Source organism: Muscardinus avellanarius (assembly GCF_963383645.1).
Source record: "Muscardinus avellanarius genome assembly, chromosome: 8".
NCBI lineage: Eukaryota > Metazoa > Chordata > Mammalia > Rodentia > Gliridae > Muscardinus > Muscardinus avellanarius.
The window spans coordinates 70476747-70499974 of record NC_137794.1 but is presented as its reverse complement, the minus strand read 5'-3'; the positions used below and the strand labels follow the sequence as shown (position 1 = coordinate 70499974).

The window sequence follows — 23228 nt, the reverse complement described above, 5'->3', positions numbered from 1 at the left end:
TAAAAAATTGGGCAGGGGGTGTAGCTCGGAGGTCGAATGCCTCTGGGTTCCACCCCCAGACCCACACACACAAAAAAAAATCTGTATCATTTTACATCCCCAATTTAACAAATAACAGTGGACCTCAATTAATTACTTTAAATTTTTGTGAAGGTTCAATAAAACAAAATAAACTAGAAAATTTCTAAAGTTATATATTTTATATAAACCTTTGGTTATAGTGGTTGCTTCTGGGCAGAGGGATTTATGGGGTGGGAAGAACAAAAAATTCCTTTTTACTCTAAATCTTTTGAATGTGTAAATACTGTCAATAAAAAAGAATTACTAATAAAATAGAGCCTTTTTTCCGGGAAGATGGCGACCGAGAAAAGCGGGGCTTAAGAGCCCCGCTAACAACAAATATCCATTACCACAAAATCAGCGCCTTTCAAAGCCAGAAAACAACATCACCAGAGAAACAAAAAAAATCACCAGGCTCCAGAGAGAAAGCGGACTGAGAACAGAGCTCAGAGCCACAGAGGAGATCCTCACGCCCGAGGACGCGGCAGACGCGGCAGCAGTGCCATACTGCCGGCGAATTCACGGGACGGCCACAGCAAGCCGAGGAGACCACTGTGGAACAGCCAGGCGGGATTTCTCGGCGCAGAGGACATCTAAAGCTCCCAGTGTCTGAGCTCAGCACACGCTGCAGGGATTCAGAGTGGAAATCAAAACCAAGAAAAAAAAAACGCCAGCCCAACAGCCGAGGGCGTAGCAGCGGCGCCATATTGCCACCGGCGGCAGCAGCACCGAATTCACTACAGCTACATCTGCGTACTCAAGAACAGTGAGTCAAATTGCGGGCCACAGCGGAGAAATCCCAGTACTGTACTCACTGGGACTTGACCCAGTGGGAGAGGGGCGGTGGCAGTGATATCACACCATAGGAGAACGTGCAACCTGGCACCCCCCACGGTCTAAAGCAGCCTCTATCGACTCTCTGGGTCGGAGACTCTGTGATACAACCCAGTAAAGGAGTAGTGGGGTCCGAGATACTACTGACTCGAGATCCAGAGCACCTTAAGTGAAGTAATAGTGACCCAAGGGAAGAACCCAGAGAAGGCACAAACTTCTGAAATCATGGGAAAGAGGAATAATACTGAAGCAATGAATGCTCACAACCCCACAACATCAGAACCCGATAAAACAGAAAATCAGAGATTTCTAGAAGATCAAATCAGGAAAATAACTGTAGAAATAATAGAGGTGCTTCGAAAAGAACTCAGAGAGAGCCAAAAAGAGATAAAGGATGCAATTAATGAAGTAAAGACCTCAATTCAAAGCACAAACAACCGATTAGACCACATGGAGAACAGAATCTCGCTCTTAGAAAATGATCATTCCAAAAATGAACGCATAGTTTCTAATCTAGAAAAAAATATCCGAGAGCAGGAATCTGATATTGAAGAAATATGGGCCCATTTTAAGAGAGCTAACCTAAGAATAATTGGAATAGAGGAGGGAAAAGAAAGTGAAACCAAAGGGATCAACAATCTCTTCAAGGAAGTAATAGCAGAAAATTTTCCAGACATAGAGCAAGAGGTCGATACGCAGGTCCAGGAAACTTATAGAACTCCCTTTAGACAGGATTGGAGAAGAGGATCCCCACGCCACATAATTGTCAAAATGACCAATGTGAAAGCCAAGCAGAGACTCTTAAAGGCAACAAAAGCAAAGGGCCAAGTGACATTCAGAGGCAAACCAATTAGAATCACTCCAGACTTCCCAAACCAAGTTATGAGAGCCAGAAGGGCTTGGAGTAACATATTCCCAATTTTGAAAGAAAACAACTTCCAGCCAAAAATTTCCTACCCAGCAAAACTTTCTATCAAATTAGATGGAGAAATAAGAAGCTTCCATGACAAACAGAAACTGAAGGAATTTATGTCTTCAAAACCAGCACTAGAGAAAATACTCAAAGAGATTAACTACAAAGAAGAAATAGGTAACACACATCAGAACTAGAGAAACAAGATTTTCCATCCAACAGACAACTAAGATTGGTTATCTGTGGAGATTCATTATTTATGTTAGTCTGTTACCTATCTCTAAATGGTATTGTTTGCCTTTATTGTTGTTAATTTTTAGGATTTCTAGTTGGAATATTAATATACCTTCAGATATAGCAATTGGAAATATTTTATCCCATTCTATTAGTAACTGTTAACTCTGTTTACATTGTCTTTGGATATACAATATGTTTTTTATTTTTTAGGGAGTCTGTATACTCTTCTGTTGCCTGTGCCATTGAAATCATAACCAAGAAATCACTGCCAATTTCAATGTTGTGAGGTTTTATGACCCAGATTTTCTCCTAAAAGTTTATAGTCTTAAGATTTATATTTAGGTCTTTTATCTATTTTGAGTTAATATTTGTATATGGGATTAGGTAAGGGTCCAATTTTATTCTTTTCCAGGTAATTATTATTTTTCAACAATATTTAAAAGATTATTATTTCTACCACCAAATGTTCGTGGAAACCTTGTCAAAAATAACGACAATATAGGGAAGAATTTAGGTCTAGGCTTTTATTTAACTCCAATGGTTTATATATCTGCCTTTAGAATAGTACTACACTGTTTCAATCATTGTAGCTTTATATGGTTTGAAATCAGAAAATATATATCTTCTAGCTTTGTTCTTTTTCAAGATCGATGTGGGTACCTACAGTCCATATTCCATATTAGGATAGATTTTTTTTTCTGAAAAATAAATATATAAATATATGATAGTTTCACCTAAAAAATAGAAAATAATAGATTCTCTGGTAAGAAAGAAAGCAAAAAGAAATATTGAAATGTTATCTTTAAGTCATCAAAAGCTTGGTATCAGACAAATGAAACTGTTATGTGAGATTATCATTTTTAATTTTGGATAAATTGCTATAATACTAGATGACAACTACTAAGCCAAGCATAGGAGGGGGGGGATAGGGAGAGAACGGGGTGGGGATCGGGTGGGGGCTGACTGGGCAATGTGTGCATGTATGTCTACAAAAGTATGTATCCCACTATGATGTATGAATACAGTGCACCAATTAAAAATAAATATGAAAAAAATAAAATAAAATAAAATAAAATAAAAATAAATAGAGCCTTTTTACTTCAATGATATTTAAAGAAACTTAAAAAAGTTTATAAAGACCAATTTCTTAATTTGTGTATTTTACTCATACCTTACTAAAGTTTGGAGGAGGGTTTTTGCCTCTACATAAATTTGAGAGAGCCCATACAGCATTTCTGGTTGTTGTAAGTCTGTTTGAATTTGTTAATAACCTGCCAAAAAATAAAATAGGAAATGTTACTTTATATTCATTATTTCTCTTTATTTTCTATCATAGCTCACAAATTTTCTTCAATATATTTTATGTGCTATTCAAACTTATAAAAAAGGAGTCTTTAAAATTCACTATATTTTCAGAAATATAAATGAGCATTATACTTATATTTCTTGAAGCTTGAACCTAAGATGTAAAGATTCTTAAATCATAAAATACTTTGAAAGTAATTGGCATCATGGAAAACTTACTTATTTCTAAAATACTTCAAAGAACATTACTTTTGTTTTTTATCATGAAAAGGCTATATTAGACAAATTCAGGAAGTAAAGTAAATAAGTCAAGTAAAATGACTTATTGACATGGGAGGTTCTTTGCTTTGTTTTCTAACAGATTGCATGTTTAAGTATTTTTATCTGGTTTATAATGGACCTTGATAACTGCTAAGAAACTACGTATCTAAAACAAAACATTTTCTTCCCAGCCTCTTTAGAAGTTAATACTCACAGGTTTTATTTTTCACAAGAGATTGCACTATATTTTAGTAGGAAAATCTGTAAAGTAGTGATACTTGAAACATTAGCGAATAGTGCAGCCCACTGAGGCCTTAACAGATCCTGACACCTCAAAAAAAAAAAAAAAAAAGCACATGTCCCAAAATTTTGCATGCTATTTCAGGAGTTAATTATCCTTATAAGGGCCTCCTCAAACCTGCTACAGAAACATAGTACAACTAGGTTGAAAAAATATATATATAGTGTGTGTGTCTCTCTCTTTTGGATTAACATCAGCAAAAATGGTAAAGGAGGAAAGGAACTCTGGCTGGCCTGTCCCTCCCCAGAAACACTAAAAAAAAAGCTTTAAGCATGGTCATAATCAGTTTATTAAAACTCGAAGATAGTCAACTGTTTACAGCAACTAAGAGAACTTTTATACTAGAAAGGGTTAAAATGTGTAAATGTGTTAGGAAGCTTCCTGACATGTTAATTTACTCTTGGGCCAACCTCTCTTCAGCCTGGCAGCAGCCTTTAGGTTGACAGCCAGGAATTCACGAGGGTTACTGGTTCTAGATGAAGCAGAGCAAAACCTTGTTTCCAAGGACTTGTCTGTTTTAACCTGTGTGTGGGCTCCCTGAAAAACGGATGCAAGGGGCTTGTCTTTGTTTTGCCTATCTGGGGATTCTGTAACTGTGGAGAAGTAGGTATGTAAAGACTGTTCCTTAAAAACATTACAAGGAGCCCAGATAGCTCAGTTGGTAGAGCATCAGATTTTTAATATGAGGACCCAGGTTTCAAGACCCTGTTTGGGTGCTCTACTTTTGCCAGGCATGGTAGTACACACATGTTATCCCAGGATTTGGGAGGTTGGAAAAAAAAAAAAAAAAGGATCTCAGTTTGAGGACAACCTCAGCTACTTAGTGAGGCCCTCTGCAACTCAGTGAGACTGTTTCAAAATTAAGAACACACACACAAAAAAGAGCTGGGGGTGTAGCTCAGAGGTAGAATGGCCCTGGATTCCAACCCCAGTACTGAGAAAAAAATTACAAGGAAAATGAATAAAGTGCTGAAACCTGGGGAAAACAATATAGATACAGTTGAGACAAACAAGTGACACAGTAAAGGCATGGGTAGAAAAACTGGGGATTAAAATACTATGAGAAATAAGAGATTAGAAAAGCTCCTGCATATATTAAACATCTTGACAGTCATACACATGCCCAGGTTAAGACTGCATACTCAGATAAAAAGCCCCGATGAGATAATAAGCTTTCACCTTGGGCTGATCTTTTTAAGCTTAGCACAAGCAGCAAGTGAAGGCTAAGTTATAGTCGTAATCAGCCTGGATAAGCATTAAAGGAGTGACGAACCCAGAGGTATTCTACAAACCTGAATAACTTTTTAATTTATTCCTTTTATTGTTTTTTTGTTCCCAACATTTAAGAAACTCTCTGCTGTCAAAGGACTAACCCCTAAGCTAAAGATAGACTCTTCAGAGACCAGAAATGACCAAGAATATAGGCTTTAAAAAATTAATTCCAAAAAAATTCCTAGACAAGCAAACAGCTATAATAAGCATAATACCAGAACCTGGAGAAAAAGGATAATTGATTCCATAGTTGTCATATTATAATAATTAAAATATTCAACTTTCAACAAGAAATTATGAGGCATTCTAATAAATAAATGTGAATCATTAACAGTAAAATATAAATTAAAAAACCATGCCCAAGGAATTACAACATTGTATTTACTAAGCTATGCTTAGAAGTGGGCCCCTGGGGGTGTTGCCTGAGGGACTATATATTTACCTTACCCCCTTCCCTTGTGATCTGATTCCTTCCATCAAGCCAAGTACCTACAGCATTGGCTCCTAATTGGCAAGCTGGCACAAGTGCTATTTGTGTGTGTGTATCTCTCTATATATATGTATGTAGATGTATATATGTGTGTGTATGAAGACACATACACACACTAAAACCTCCAAATTTGTAAGCAGATAAATCTTCTTCTAAATGTTGTGTGCTAGTGTTTTGATCACAGGAGTAAGAATGTTGACTGCAAGAGCACTTATTAAGTGAATTCAACAACATTGCTGGGTACAAAATGTATATTTCTATATATTACTATGGAACAAGTTAAAAATTATTTTTAAAGTTTTGTTTAAAAGAGTATTAAAAGAAATAAAATACAAATGCTCCTGGACTTATAAATCTATAATAAACTGAAAATATTATAAGGCAAAAATGCATATAATATACCTAACCTGCTGCCATATAAAGAATGAAGTGATGATGTATGTTACAATATGGACAAATTTTAAAAACAATATACCAAGAGAAAGGAGCTAGACACAAAGAACCATATTGTATGATTCTTTTTTTACAATATATCCAGTATAGGTAACACCATAAATGAAGAAAGCAGCTTATAATTTCCAAGAGCTGAGGATATTGGGAAATGGAGTATGACTGCCAATGGCTACTAGGTTTCTATGTGAGGTGGTGAAAAAAATTCTAGAACTTGATGGTAGTGAAAGTCACAGGACACTAGGAATTTACTTAACACCACTGAATTGTATACTTTAAAATGGAAATAATGGTGACTTTTATGTTATGTATTTTATACACTAAAAAGTCTCTGTTCTAAAGAGTTTCCTATAAATAGAAGTGAGGCCTCCTAAAATATACATCTAATTTAAAGGTAAAATAGTTACTGATTTTTGTACACCCAAAACTGACAAAATTTTTTGTGAACACTTTATGCTCTTTTTTTTGCAGCTATTAAAAACACATAGAGTTGGTGTGACTATGTTCCAATAAAACTTAATTTATAAAGACAGGCAGCAAGCCAGATTTTGCTTGGATACCTCTGTTAGGTACTTTTCATTTATATCTGTATTAATGGGGCTCTTATGCAAATGTGTAATCCTTTTCTTATAAAGTTAAACTGAATTCAAACAACAGACTTGTATAAGCAAATATCCTAGAATAGTAAGACTTATAATTACTGAAAATTAAAATGAATTAACAACAAAATAAATACAAGCAGTTGGTCTTCAATTGTTATATGAAATAATGTCAAGAAATCACTTCTGTTCACAGAAAGCCACTATCTTTAGAGAAGTTAAATATCCTTTACAAACTACTATCTAGAAACTTATCCTTCCAATTAAATTACTCAAATGGAGAGGATGGTGATATCATTTCTACGCACAGAAATGACAGTAAAAATATCCTTATAACCATCTCTTCAATACTTTCTATTGACATTTACTCTAAGGTCTTTTCAATGAATGATCTCTTTAAGAAATCTATCTAATAATTTTATGTCATTTTTGTAAAGGATCTTTCACTATAGGTCATTTCTTTTTTTAAAAATATGTAAAGTAATAGACAAAACCATTAGATAAGTCACTCTGGGAGAAAAATCTCTAATCTTTGCTTTCTGAACATTTAAATATCAAATATAAAAACATACTGACATCCTATATATATCACCTGTCCAAGTGCTAATTCCACTGCATAGGAATATTTAATTTTGTTGTAATTTCAATTTGTTTATAAGTTCTTGTTTTGCAGAATAATAATTTTAGAATATTAAGCATCAAGTAAGCAATAACCATTAACTGGCTTAAGAGAATATAAAGACAGAAGTGATAGAACTTGAACATGTTTCCTACTTTTATCTATTTTGAAGCTACTACAGGCATTGATAATCATAAACTAAACAAAATTATAAAACACTGCTGAAGAACATAATTGTATGTATAGAAACATAGTGCAGTATATGGTTTTCTTTTTCAAAATAACTAACTTAATTGCAGTAAATTTCAATACTTACTCTAAAAGAGGTGGAAGTATGTCACAATTCAAAACAAAATCTCTGCATTCAGCATTGTCACCAGCAATATTACCAAGTGCCCAAACAGCCTTAGAAAGATAAGAAAAAAATTCTCTTAAGTCAGTATCTTTAATAACATGTGTATTGTAGAACAGGATGAACAAAGTGAATTTTCAACAGCTGAAAACAAAAAGGCAGAAAGAAAGAAAAAATTTAATAATATTTTACTCAAAATAAGATGAGAGCATTTTTTTTGTGTGTGTATGGTACTGGGGGTAAACCCAGAGGCTTTTCTACCTCCAGGCTGAACTCCCAGACCAAGTTTATGTATTATTTGGAAACAGGGTCTCACTAAGTTGCTGAGAGCCTCACTAAGTAGCTGAGGCTGGCTTTGAACCTGTGCATTCCTCCTGTCTCAGCCTCCCAAGTGCTGGGATTATAAGCGTGCGCCACCACGCATGGCTAAGATGAGGGCATTTTAAAGTTCTCCTTGCATGCTACTGAAGTGTCTATACTGATCAACAAAGACCACACACAAAGAGTCTATTCTGAATTCACATAAAGAGAAAAAGTAAAGCTGGGCATGGTGGTACACGCTTGTAATCCCAGCATTTGGGAGGCTGAGACAGGAGGATCATGGTTTGTGTACAGCTTCAGCTACTTAATGAGTCCTTCTGCAACTCAGTGAGGCCCTGTTTCAAAATAAAAACATAAAAAATTTGGTAAAGGGTGTAGCTCAGATGCCTCTGGGTTCCATCCCCAGGCCCGTAAAAAAAAAAAAAAAAAGAGAGAAAAAGTATTATTTGTCTAGCAAATTTACCAATTATTTATATTTGAGGTTTGCTCCAATGCCAAGAAATTCTCTAATTGGGAAGGTTATGGTAAGATAAAAAGCGATAAAGCATAGATAAAGTAATAGTAGTTATGAGAATTAGACTGATCACTGCAAATAAATTAATGATTAGTCAGAGTTATCATTTTGAAATGATAGCAAATGATCAAATTATTCACCTATTAAATTTCAATTAGATGGAATATTATGCAAATATAAATTATACTCACTTCAATTTTTTTGTGTGTGTGTGGTGCTGGGGGTTGAATCCAGGACCATTCTACATCCGAGCTACATCCCCAGCCCTATTTTTAGTCTTTTTATTTTTTGAAATAGGGTTTCACTGAGTTGTGAAGGGTTCTAAGTACCAGCCAGGAACCAGGATCTTCCTCTCTCAGCCTCCCTTGTACTGGTATTACAAGCATGCACCACCATACCCATTTCACTTCAAATTTTTCATGTAAACATAAAAGTATAAATTACTTTTCAATTAGGAAAATTTTAACATTTTAAGCATGAATTACTACTTTTAACACTTATTCTAGATATGGTTTATATCGAAGAAAAGATCTTAAAAACAGACAAAAGAACCTGTAAAGTAACTTCTCACACTGTAAAGTATAATTTTCTTTTAGTGGGAATATTATTTGGTCCAATCACTTTGGAGGCCAACTTTGAAATATGTAATATGCCTTAAAATTTTACACATTTTAACAGGGTAGTCATTTTCCCTAGTAGAATGATCAAGAAGCACATAAAAACTGGTATGTAATTATGTTCTTCACAATATTACTAACACTAATAAGCCAGAAATAACTCAAATTTGTAACAATTAAAGAATAAGTAATAAATTATGGAAATACATGAGTGTATATTGAATAATCAATAAAATATTCTTGGAAGAATAATTAATGCCAATAAGAAAAGGCTCCCAGTGTTAAGCGGATTAAAAACTGGCTTGAAACTAAACGATGAATGGAATGGAAAAAGAGATCATCAAATCAATGAACATAAAAATTATGTCAGCCACAAGTATAAAAAGACTGTATTTTGTTTAGATGGCACAATTATATGTGATCAAATTTTTCCTCTCACAAGAAAACTTTGAAGGTTTATTCATGTACTATATAAAAATGGCTGTATTAGAATATTTTTAAATGAGACAATAAAATAATCCCCATACATGCAGAAAATAAGGACTTAGATCAGCCTAGGTTTAAAACATACCAACAACTCACTGTGATGTTGGGTAATCTACTAACTTTTCTGGGTCTCAATATGCTCTTTTTCAAAAATACTAATAGTGATTCCCATGCTAGTTGAGACCATGCTTATAAAAAACCCCATATAATGTCTGAGACAGTTCATTCTTTCATCCTTCTTATTTAATATTGAGGAGAAACACTGTATTTTAACAAATGCAATATACAAATGCAAAATAAGAACAAAAATGAATTATAAGTCATAATTATAAAAGGTACTTTCAAGAGAAAATTAAAACCTAATATGTATAATAGTACAAATTAGGAAGCTGGGTGTGGTGGCGCACGTTTATAATCCCTGCGCTTGGGAGGCTGAGACAAGAGGATCGCACAGGTTCAAAGCCAGCCTCAGCTACTTAGTGAGGCTCTCAGCAACTTAGTGAGACCCTGTTTCCAAATAACATATAAAATAGGTCTGGGAGTATAACCCGGAGGTAGAAAGCCCCTTGGGTTCCACCCGCAGTATCACCCAAAAAAAAAAAAGGAACTTACCTGTTCCTGAACATCTTCATGTTCTGAATTAAGAAGTTTGATGAAAATTGGAACGGCTCCAGTTTCAATCACTACCTTGGTATGCAGAAAAGTTCCAGACGCAATATTAGTTAATGCCCACGCAGCTTCAAACTAAGAGAAAAATTAAAATAAATAGAAGCACCAAAGAAATGTCATAAAAGATGTTAAAAATGTTAGAAAGGAAGACAACAAGGAGTAAATATATAGCTGGACAACTCCAAAGGACTGACAAATGATTAATAAGATTCACTGTGAAGTCAGGTTTCACAGATGAAAACCCTTATATTTAAGAAAAAAAATGTATTCATCAATCTGTTAAAACAAGGGATATATTGGTAATTCAATTCATGAAAATCTTAATATTTACTATTAAGATTTTAGGTGTTCTAAAGCAAGCAGTTAAAAATAAATGAGATACTCCTTAAAAGAGCAACAGAATTATAAAAGGTAATTACTTCCCTAAGGATCATGTAATCCCAACCTCTTAACTTAAGAAACAAGAAAATTGAAGTACCTCAGTTCATTGCTATGGACCTGGCTAAAGAGCTATATCATATGTTTTAAAAACTAACTTGCCGGGCGTGGTTGGCGCACGCTTGTAATCTCCGCGCTTGGGAGGCGGAGACAGGAGGATCGACACAAGAAAATTGGAAGTTCAGAGATTTAGGAGTTCATGCAACATCAAGACTACATTATTAGCAGAGCCAGAAGTAGGATTTCCATTTTTTTAAATAGCAGTGCCTCTGAGAAGTTATTCATATCAATTAAATTAGAATTTGGACAAAGTTTTGTAAGATGAATCTTAAGAGCAGCAATTAAGAAAAAGCAATCTATGGCACCCCAAAAACCAAAGCAGCAAACACAGAAAGCAACCTATAAATTCATAGGCAAACTAAGCAGTGACTACAGCTTCCAAAACACTTTGTATAGACAATTTTCAAACTAATGTAAATGTTACTATAATGAACAAAAGAGGACCAAAGCATTACTAAAATTCTGAAAAGTGTAGTTACTGTTATTTGCAAGACTAAGAAGAAAATTTAAGGGAAAATATTATATTAAAAAATATGAAGATCATAGTCCTAACCAATTACAAGTAATGAAATAAATAAAAGGCAACTAAACGATTGCCCCACAAAATTCTTGGTATCCTGAAGGGAAAGCATTAGTGAAGACTGGCAAATCTAGAAACCTACCAGAGAATTGTGAAAAACTGGAACACATGGTTATGATTTAAAAAAAAAAAACTTTCAGGCCGGGCGTGGTGGCGCATGCTTGTAATCCCCGCGCTTGGGAGGCAGAGACAGGAGGATCACGCAGGTTCGAAGCCAGCCATGCATGCTGGCTTAGGAGACCCTGTTTCCAAATAAAATGTAAAAATAGGTCTGGGAGTGTAGCCCGGAGGTAGAAGGGCTTCCAGGAACCCCAGTACCACCAAAATAATAATAATAATAATAAAATAAATAAACTTTATTTAAAAATACCAGAATTCATCTTTACACTCTGGCAATAATGCTAACTTCTGATTTTTCAAGAGGAAAATCTGGCTATTCATTTGAAATTCACCAATTTTTAAGTCTTACTCATCTGTATCTTTTAAAACATGTACAGTCCAAATAAAACTTGTTTGTATGCCAGTTGGGCCTACAGACTCCACCAGAGGTTTCTCTATTAGTAATACAGACTAAAGGTCTAACATAGCATATTTGTATGCATACTGCTAAATCATATTAGTGAGTATATATGCTCATGTTTCCAATGTTCCTGAATTCACCATGCTCTGTATATATGCTGCCCTCTCAACCTAAACTTGTTTTTCCTCTTTGAAGTCTGTCAAACTCTCCTCCACTCTCAAGGTTACTTTGTGAAGTCTTCCTTGACTTCCCTTACACTGAATAGATTCCTACGTTTTCTACATTCCCGGAACACTTTTTTTTTTTAATAGTTTAATTATAACACTAACACACTATCTTTTTGCATATATTCTTATATGTTTGCCTTCTGCTACAGAAAGTGAACAACTTCTGTAGACAGGGACAATGTTTTTAAGGTTGGAACTACAATGTATTACATAATATTCTGCACAAATTATAACTTATTCATGTTCACTCATTTCCTCACTCACTTGAATTAAAGAGCTAAATAATAAGCTAGGTATCAGGAGATAGATTTTAGTCTGGATTCAGGGCCTATATAAAACAAAGGGACTAGATCTCATGCCACTTTTACTATCAGTAGCCTGAATAAAGTAGCCTTTTCCTCAGAAACCCTTATGGTAAACATTCTCAACAATTTTTCGTATTCACATGTGCTGCATATTCTTTTCCTTTTACCTAAAATCAGAGGACTTTCCCCAAATTATTAAGAAAAGTAAACTACCACACTAAGTTGTAAATTTGACAGCAATTACCCAAGTAATTGTTGTTACTGACAACAACTTTGATATATTAGGTGTAAGTTTTCTCTAATCCTTGAAACACAGATTTAATTTTACTTTGTATTCTTACTTTTAAGAATATCTTCAAAAATAAAATGTCAGAAGGTAATTTTTTTAAGATTAAATATTTTTCAAACTTCAGTAATTTACCATTAGTAGTAAATTACTTGTAAGACATCATAAACCATAATCATTTCATGGTTAAGAAGTAATATTTTTTAGGAAAAACTTAAATTTGTTCATACTTTTAGTATGATTATACTAATTATTATACTTAGATTAGATTATAATTATATTAGATTATAATTATATATATAATTATATATATAATTATAATAGATTATAATTAGATTATACAAATTTATTTTTTTTTTTCAGATTAGGAGCTAATTCATCAGCTAAAAATGTTTTAAGAGGCTGGGTGTGGTGGTGCACGCTTGTAATTCCAGCATTCGGGATTCGCGGTTCTCAGACAGCCTCACCTACTTACCGAGACCCTTTGCAACTCAGTGAGAGTCTGTTTAAAAAAAATTAAAAAAAACTAAAAAAATAAGGCTGGGGGTGTAGCTCAGAGGTAGAATGCCCTGAGGTTCCATCCCCAGTACCGTGGAGGGGGAAAAAAAGTTTTAAGAGCATTCAGCATGGTGGCGCACACTTGTAATTCCTGTACTTAAGGGTTCAGACAAGTGGATTGCAGTTTCACGGCTAGCCTCAGGAACCTAGTCATCCATAACACAGACCTTGTTTCAAGATAAAATATATAAGCTGGGCATGGTGACACATGCTTGTAATCCCAGCATTTGGGAGGCTGAGACAGGAAAGATAACAGGTTCTCAGCCAGCCGCAGCTACTTAGGCCCTCTGCAACTTAGTGAGACCCTGTTTCAAAATAAAGAATAAAAAATAGGACTGGGGGTGTAGCTCAGAGGTAGAATGACCCTGGGTTCAATCCCCAGTACAAAAAAAAAAAAAAAAAAACAAGATAAAATAAATATATAAAAAGCCGGGCATGGTGGTGCACATTTGTAATTCCAGCATTCAGGAGGCTAAGACCAGAGGATCACTATTTGCAGACAGCCTCAGCTACTTAGCAAGGCCCTTTGCAACTAAGTAAGACCCTTTTTCAAAAATAAAAAGATTAAAAAATAGGGCCAGGGGCACATAGCTCAGAGGTACAATGCTCTTGGGCTTTTATCCCCAATACTGCAAAAAAAATAAAGTAAAATATAAATAACACACACACACACACACACACACACACACACACACGCGCGCACGCACAATAGGGCTAGAAATGAAGCTCAGAGGTAAAATGCCCCTTGGATTCAATCCCCAGTATCTCCACCAAAAAAAAAAAAAAAAAAAAAAAAATGCTTTAAGAGGTAAAAGGTACAGCCCTGGTTAGGTAAGAACCAAAATAAATTTGATCAACTATACATTTTAGTTTGAGGTTTTCTAAAACAAAAAGTTACTACAGGAAAACAAAATAAATTTTTATTAACATTAGCAATGGTTTTTATATACTTTTCCTGAATCAAATTAATTCTTAGAAACTGAAAATGAGCACTATAACCATGACCAGGGTGAAAAAGATAGTATGTGCTCTTCCTTCAATTGCCAAGTAATTATGGAATATTGGTAATAATCATTACTGAAGAAATTGCTTCCACTAGAAACATGTCATTTCAGGGAGAGATTAAGACAGAAAACTTGAGACTTACTTGTAAAGTACAATTTTCATTTCTTTCAAGAAATTTTACAAATCTCTCTACAATTCCTGGTTTCTGTATAACTTGATCTATTGGTGGATTCGGTTCTAAAAATTAAGAAAGAAAATAAGTTACTACACAGACTTGTAAAGGAACATAGAAGGGGATGAGATTCAGAGAAGAAAACAATGATTTTGTGGTTAGAGAATAGAAAGAAGCGGGCACTGGACTATCAGCTATATCTATATATAAATAAATACAGATAAGGATATGACATACACATGGATAATTACCCAAATATAATCTCTTCCTAGAGAATTAAAAGCAATACATATGATTGCCTCCATCTAGAACAAAAATAAATTACACTCTGATCATCAGCTAATTAGTATCATATGATACTAATAAAAGCATGAACTATTATTAAGTATTCATGTTCACACTATTATTAGTATCACATGAATTGACAGAGCAAGTCCAAATAACTTCAGAAAAGTGATGAACTATTAAAGAGCTTTAGTCATTAAGATCATGTAAATATAAGCAAAATAGGGACTATGTGCTTCACCACTGAAAACTAAGCAAGAATCAACACAGAACAAAAGTTTTGAAAAAATTTGTATAAAACTGAGGTTGAAGAAAAGGATGACTTATGACTTAAGTCTACAGAAGTGGCCATGATAGGAAAAAGAAGATTTTTGCACATGGTCAATATTATGACTTGAATCCAAGAAGTACAAGCTGGAGGTAAGGGTAGGCTGTGGAGACGTAAGGAGAAAGAAATAAGTGGAGAGGGTTAGAGGGCCACAGTGAAAAGACTTAATTTCCTGAGAGGCAAAAGATGCTAACTAAATTCCAAAATTTCCAAAAGGACCAGACCTCCTGAATGTCAAGTGCTAACAAGATCAAAAGCCTCCTGAGAATGACCAAATGTTTACAAAACTCCAGTTGTTCCTGCTGATAAGAGACCCAGGAAATCCCAGGAAATAGTGTCAGGGACCCCAACCAAGAAAAGGAGACACAAAGGACACTAGATCCCAGGAAACTACCTCTGGGACCTCAAATGGAAAAGGAAACTCAAAGGAGCATATAAACCTAAATGAGCCACCCTAAAGGGTTACCAATTTGGGAACCTCTCCCTTTTGGGAGCTTTTCCGTTTCTCACAGGTCGTGTTGACTTTAAGAGAAAGGAGCATGTAGCTGATGGCACCTGACCTAGGCAATGTCAGGTAGTGACCAGAAAATGCTCGCTGGACAAGGCCAGCTTAGCCCCTAGGGGTGGTCTGCAATTCTCCTTACCAGATCGTGTGGACTTTGGAAAAAAGAATTTTGAAACTGACAGCATGTGGCTTGGGCAACTCTTAAGTAGTGTCCAGAAGGCAGCTGTCTGACACCAGGTGCCCAATGCCCAAAAGAGTGATATGCTTTTCCCCTTCCTTTCTCTGTACAATAAGCCCCTTGCTCGCCTTTCTGTTGTCTGCAAGGGTCATTCTTCATCTTCGGGTCATTCTTTACTTCGTTATCCTTTCCGTTTCAGTAGCCAGGGGCATATTTCGATCCTCTACTGCCAAGAGCTAAGAACACCAAATAAAATTAAGAAATGCTTCCAAAGAGGTAAAGATTCCTGCTGTTTTTGTTTCTACTTCTAGTTATAGCTGCTTTCCACATTTTCTATACTTGATGGATCAAGTAAAACTATAGTAAACTTAATATAATTCTAGGCCTGACAGATTTGGTAGAAATGCATCAATTAGTAAGAAAGATTAAAAAACAATAATTCCTACTGTAGAAGAAATAGAAAAATGACTGCTTCTATGAAAAAGGCAATACAGTTTAATAGAAGCAGAACCCTGAATAATTAGAGCAGATGAGAGTAAACTCTTCTGATGGAAGAGTTCTAAAACCAGATAACTTATTCAAAGATAATATTTAGATGTGTGAAAGCTTAAAAATAATTGTACCAATGCAACTTTCATAGGAGGAATGCAAGTAACAAAATTCTTCAAGTCATACTTTATCTGGTTTTTGGTTTTTTTTTTTTTTTGTGGTGGTAGTTGTTTTTTGTTTTTTTTGTTTTTGCAGTACTAGGAATGGAACTCAGGGCATTCTACCTCCAAGCTACACTCCCAGACTTATTTTTTAGTCTTTAAATTTTTAAAACAGGGTTTCACTGATTCGCAAAGGGCCTCACTAAGTAACTGAGGCTGTCTGCAAACCACCATCCTCTGGTCTCAGCCTCAAATGCTGGGATTACAAGCGTGTGCCACCACACCCAGCAACTTTATCTTGATGAATTAGAATATAGAATAATGGTAAAATTGTGGCACAAAAACACTGGTGGTGAACTCTAAGACAAAAACACAATTCAAACTACAGAAATTGTGTTAATTAGTTATGATAACATGCACATGTCAAAAAGAATCTTAGAGAATATAATGTAAAAATATTAATCTGACCAAAATAAAACAAAAAACAACTTTCCATCCCCCCAAACCCACAAAACTATAAAACATGAGGATAAGAAGTTATTCTTAATTTTATAATGATTTCTTAACAATGCTAAGTTACTTTAACTTAGGAGAAGAATGGAAAACAACAACAAAAAATGTATTTACAAACATGTACTACAATAGGAAAGCAAAGGGAAAAGCCTTGGGATCTAGGTGGACTTGACCAAAAGATTTCTTCAGAAGGCAAGGCAGCTGCACAAGGGGGTCATATGTTTCCCCTCATATGTGGAAGCTAGGAAGAAATGGGATACAAGAGAGACTCCACATAAAAGAGAAGAAACTCCAGTGGGGAAGGAGATGGGTGGTGGGAGGGAGGATCAATGAAGAAGACACTTCAGTTGGTACTATAAATGAATATAAATTTATCAATGCCAATCTCAATATCTTGTGTATGGTGAGGAGGAGGGACTGGGTTGCATTTGAGTGGAAGTTCTCCAAGTGCTATATGCATATATGTCTCTATCACTTTGAAATTCATTATGATGTACAACACACCAATTTAAAAAACCTAATATCTAGTTCCATATAATTAGAATTGCTAATTCTATAAATTCCACATATGAAACAAAAACATTATAGCTTAAGTGTATACTCAATGATGAATTCTTATAAACTCTATATGAAACCATATAAATAATTGGCAAATATGAATTATAAAGGGTCACTATATAAAAATATATTTGACATTATCAAAAAACAGACCAAAGAACTATGTATGTCTTTTTAAGAACCTTATATTTTTGAAAATATAGTGAAATGAATCTTTATACAAACTGGAGAACATAATTTAATACAGCTATTACCTTTATCTTACTATTTCAATTTATGATTATACATTAAGTTTTAGATTATACAATGATTTTAGTAGCAATATATGTGATAAAAACTGGGGGGAGGAATTTAAGGCCTGATTGATTACATTATTTTATATTCATACTCTCTAGATTTGTTACCATTTAAAAAGATCGTATTTATGGTGGTACATGCCTATAATCCCAGTACTTGGGAGGCTCAGATAAGAGGATCACAAGTTTGAGGCCAGCCTCAGCAGCTTAGAAAAACCCTTAGGAAATTAGCAAGACAGTTTAAAATTAAAAAATAAAAAGAACTGGCAGCGTAGCTTGGAGGCAGACTGCCCCTGGCTTCAATCCCCAGTACCAAAAAAATAAAATAATTATGCCTGAAAAATACTTCTATAAAAATTTACATCATTTCTTAGCACCAAGATTATTTTTATATTTACTTTTTAAAATTCTTTAATGTTTTGCAATTTCCCCATTACCGTTTACTTGTTATGTTTACAATGAACATTATTTTTAAAATGTTTTAAAAATAAAGATCTACTATATCCAACAAAGAAAGATGTCTTAGAATAAAAATATCTAATAAGATAAAACTCTACTACAAAATCCTATAATATCAAATAAGCATACTGAAAATAATTCTTACCTTTAGAAAGCAGCTTCCTAAATTTCTGTGTTGCTGTTAGCTGTTGCTCAGCATTATTAGAAAAAATCATCTGAACCATATCAGTGGTAATAACTTCTTCCTAACACACCAAATAAAATTTTGCATGAGTTATATTTGCTATAAATAATATCTTTGAAATATCCTTGATGAATAATTAAAAATACATTTAACTTTATACCTCTGGAATGGGTACAGTAGAACTGATATCTGGATCCTGGATAGGACTTTCTAACATAGAGTCATCATTTCTTGGCAAAGAGACATTTCTGCGTTTGAACAACTGCAAAAAGGGAAATCACTTTATATATTGAAGCTTTTCATAAAAACATTCAATGGCTATAGAATTCAATTTTTCATTTGAGCAAACAAATCAAACTAACAATCTTATAACTCAAAATACTGAAGTATGCATGTACTTTTTTTGGGGGGGTGTTATTTATTTTTCTTTTTACAGGTACATATCACTGATTTAACCCCTACCCAATTCCCACCCCATTCCCTCCCCACCCCTCCCTCCCTCGCTTGGCTTAGTGGTTGACTTCCATATGTTTTAAGTACATTGTGTATTTTAGAGATTTTCCTTCTCCCCCCCCCTTTCTCCTCCTTTAGGTTGTCTTGTTTGCTCCTCTATAGGATTTCCTTTTTCATCTAGAGTTCCTCCTATGACCCATTTCTCCTTAGCTTTCACATATTAGGGAAAGCATCTGTTTTCTTATTTTTTGAATTGCATGTACTTTTTTGCAGTACTGGGGATTGAACTCAGAAGCATTCTACCTCCCAGCTCCACCCCAACCCTATTTTATTTTCTTTACTTTGAAACAAGGTTTCACAAAGTTGGAGAGGGCCTTCAACCCTTTTCAAACAGGGTTTCACTAAGTAACTAAGGCTGGCTGGCCTTGAACCTGTTATCTTCCAGTTTCTGCATGTGCCACCATGCCCTGCTCACATTTACATTTTATGGTACTTGAAAAAGCATATATCCCCACACTGAGTTATGAGATGTCTAAGATTATTTCCAAGAAATTCTTAATAAAAAAGCAAATCTATTACATGAGAGATGACAAGGTATATTAAGAGAGTTAGTATATTCAATTAACAAGGAAGAGAGAACAATTCTCAGGAAAAACATCTCTAAGCTAAAATTCAGGAGTGGATAAAAATGAAGGGAAAATAGAAGCACTGGGCATTGTGGTACAGTCCTGTAATCCCAGTACTTGGGAGTCTAAGAAGAATCACAAGTTCTCTGTCGGCAGTGTTAACTTGGCGTGACACTGTTTCAAAAGAAAAACCTAGAACCGGGCATGGTGGCACAGGCTTATAATACCATTACTTGGAAGGCTGAGACAGGAGGATCCAGGTTCACAGACAGTCTCAGCTATTTTGTGAGGCCCTCCACAACTTGGTAAGATCCGAAAAAAAAAAAAAAGAATAAAAAATTGGGCTGAGGGTATAGCTCAGAGATAGAATGTTCCTGAGTTCCATCACCAGTAACTCCCCCCCAACCCAAACATGAAATAGGGCTGGAAGTATAGCTAAGAGGTAGAATACTGCTGGGTTCAATAGGAAGAGGAGAAAGAGAAGGGGAACAAGGGAGGAAAAGAAGGAGGGGTACACGGTGATGTCACTAAAAGATATCTATGGCACATTTTCTAAATCAAAATTGAGAAAAAAAAATCTGGTTATATATTTTTTGATAGCTAAATAAATACTATGCTTCTTCAATCTGCACACACCTCTCTTTTTAATACAGGTTTTGCTTTTTTTTTTTTTTGGTGGCACTGGGGTTCCCGGAAGCCCTTCTACCTCCGGGCTACACTCCCAGACCTATTTTTTATTATATTTTTAAAATTGGAAACAGGGTCTCTTAAGCCAGCACGGCTGGCTTCAAACCTGCGCGATCCTCCCAAGTGCGGGGATTACAAACGTGTGCCACCACACCCGGCCCATGCTTTGCTTTTGAATGCCTATTATATGAACAACCATGATGGATACTACAGATAGAAAAATGAAAAATTATATATTTTAAATACATTTTTATAGGTGCAATGTAGTCATACATCTCAATGGGGAGATATACATGCACACATCACCCAATCATCCCCTACCCAATCTCTAACCCCTTCCCTCCCCCTCCCTCCTACCCGTGCTTGGCTTCCTGATTGAGTTTGTTATGTGTAAGTACATCATGTGCTTTAAAGTTTCCCTTATCCTCCCTTTTATCCCCTCAGATATGTCACCTTCATTATTCCTCTATAAGGTCCCTTCTTCATCTAGAGTTCCTCCTGTCACCCATTTCTCCCTAATATTTTTCACATTAAGAAAAGCATCTGATTTCTTATTTTTTTGTGACATTTCACTGTAAATGCCATACTTTTGTTCTCCCTTATGGCTGGGCAAAATTCCATTGTGTACATATCCCATAGTTTTGAAATTCCACTCATTCGTTGAAGGACATCTTGGCTGATTCCACAGTTTGGCAATGATGAACTGTACAGCTATAAACATGGTTGTTCATGCATTAGTTTGGTATTTTGGTTTTCATTCTTTTTGGTAGATACCCAGAGGTGGTATTGCTGGATCATATGGTAAGTTTGTTTTCCTTCTTCTGAGGATCTTCTATACTGTTCTCCAAAGTGGTTTAACCAACGTACAATCCCACCAAAAATGTATTATAGCTTCTATTTCTCCATACTTATTCCCACTTACTGAAAACCTGAAAGCCAGAAGGTGAGTAACTTTGACAGGATGATCCACCCACAACCAATTTTTTTTTAAATAGAGGTCACTTGGGTCTGGAAATCTGTTGAGAGATTAGGTGAGGCAGCGGCAGCTTCTATTGCTTCCTGGCCACACAGTTGAAGAAACCCACTGGCCCTTTGCTGTGAAGCAGGCCCCAGTTCCAGGCCTGCCATGCAACAGGCTCAGGGCTGGGCCTCACTGGCTCCAGACCTGTCCTCGCTCCAGACCCGGCCTTGCCCCACAGCAGGCTCTGGTTACTGTCACTGTGGGCATGACGTTTACAGAGGTTCCTATTTTCCTCCACATATATGTATGTATATATACATATATATATAAGATATAATTATTTTTAAGTAGGAGAAAACAGCACGTGTCATTTACAGAAGCTAAGAGCGCAATTCCCTAGCAGCAATGGATTTTATCTCCCCACTGAAAATGGAAGCTTATAGCCTCACCACAGAGAGCGGGATCCGCTGCTCCAAGCACACCCTGACTCCCAGCGCAGCGCAGAGGAGTGCAGCAGCCATGAGCTGAGGTCTCCCGAGATCTCCGGCGCAGTGAATTGGCCCAACAATTCAGGGGAGGCTCCCTCTGACTTGCCCCGGACATTTTTCTTACATAATACGTTGTCCAGAATTCCTGCACATGTGCGCCAAGAGCAGTCAACTTTTGGGGAGATATTTTCAAAAATTCAAGGTGGATTGGATTGGATCTGTCTACCTCTCCCAAATACTGGCTGCCTCCACTACCGCCATTTTGGTCCATCTCCTCAAAACTTTTTCTTACATAGTATGTTGTTCAGAGTTCCTGAACATGTGGAGCAGGAACAGTCTACTTCTGGAGAGATTTCTTCAAAAATTCAAGGAGGATTTGGTTGGATCTGTCTGCCTCTCCTGAATACTGGCCACCGCCTTCTTGATCTCTCCTAGAGTACATTGTTAAGTATTCCTGTGCATGGGTGGCAGGAGCAGTCTGCTTTCTGATCTCATCTGGGATATCCCTCCAAGAATCACTTTTCTTGCAGTGGCGGGCGCCGCACTGCAGTCTTGCCTCTAATTCTACCATTTTCCACTCTCTCCCCTATATTTCAGATAGGATGTGATGACTGGAAATGTTTCTGTGTGTTGTCCCATTCAGCTATTAAATCAAAATCTGTTGTCCAGGGTTTCTCAGGGAGATGCATATCCTATTCGGCTGCTACTAACCATCACCATTGTGGTCGTGGTCACCAGTGCAGCTGCAACTGCTGCCACCATCTTCCTCCCTCTTCAATTTTTTTAATAAAAGAAAACAGTACATGTCTTTTGCAGGAGTTGGAGGCCCAAGTACTTATTAGCAATGTGTTTTATCTCCCCACCAAGAGCGAAGGCCCACAGCTTCACCACAGAGAACAGGTTCTGCTGCTCGGAGTGCACCAGCCCCAGCGCTGCGTAGAGGAGCGTGGTGGCGAGGAGCGCCCTTGGCTCCCGGGATGCCTGGCACCAGCCGATCCAATGCAGGGCTCCATCTGACGCTCCCTGGACATTTTTCTCACATAGTATGTTGTCCAGAATTCCTGAGCATGTGGGGCAGAAGCAATCTTTTTTGGGGGGAGATTTCTCCAACACTTCAAGGCGGGTTGGATTGGTTTTATCTACCTCTCCCGAATACTGTCCTCTATTGCCGCCGTCGTCTCCACCATCTTGGTCTGTCTCTTCTTTTTGATATTTTAGTTAGGAAGTCATGGCTATAAATGCCTCTATATATTTTCTCAATCAGATATTAAACCAAAATCTGATGTCCGGGGTTTCTCAGGGGAATATCTGTCCTATTTGGCAGCTGCCAGCTATTGTTGCTGCGGCCGCAGCTATCTTCCCAGAAAAATGAAAAATTATAGTTTTAAAGCAGGTTCTTTTCTACTTTCTCTCCTTCCCTCCCTTTCTTCACAGTACTAGGGGATCAAACTCTGGGGCATGCTACCACTGGACTACACCCCCAGCCTTTATTATATTTGAGATTGAGTCTCATTAATTTGCACATGCTGGCCTCAAATTTGTGATGCTCCTCCTCCCAAGCTGCTGGGATTACAGGTGTGCATGTTCTACCTTTTAAACCTGGTCC

The 23228-nt window shown here is 36.2% G+C and overlaps 1 protein-coding gene across 3 annotated transcripts in view; it reads right to left on the bottom strand.

Annotated features, from left to right (window-relative positions):
• Nucleotides 1-23228, bottom strand: part of KPNA5 (karyopherin subunit alpha 5) — a gene marked incomplete at both ends in the record, with an annotated part of 40163 nt that overhangs the window by 16258 nt on the left and 677 nt on the right. The window contains 6 exons of one of the 3 annotated variants that reach the window (XM_080700025.1): nucleotides 3216-3315; nucleotides 7658-7771; nucleotides 10221-10375; nucleotides 14422-14516; nucleotides 18369-18468; nucleotides 18568-18669. In XM_080700025.1, the coding sequence (XP_080556151.1) occupies nucleotides 3216-3315; nucleotides 7658-7771; nucleotides 10221-10375; nucleotides 14422-14516; nucleotides 18369-18468; nucleotides 18568-18669 (666 nt within the window). The remainder of the gene's footprint in view (nucleotides 1-3215; nucleotides 3316-7657; nucleotides 7772-10220; nucleotides 10376-14421; nucleotides 14517-18368; nucleotides 18469-18567; nucleotides 18670-23228) is intronic. The other 2 variants (XM_080700026.1, XM_080700027.1) reach the window with 2 other exon arrangements.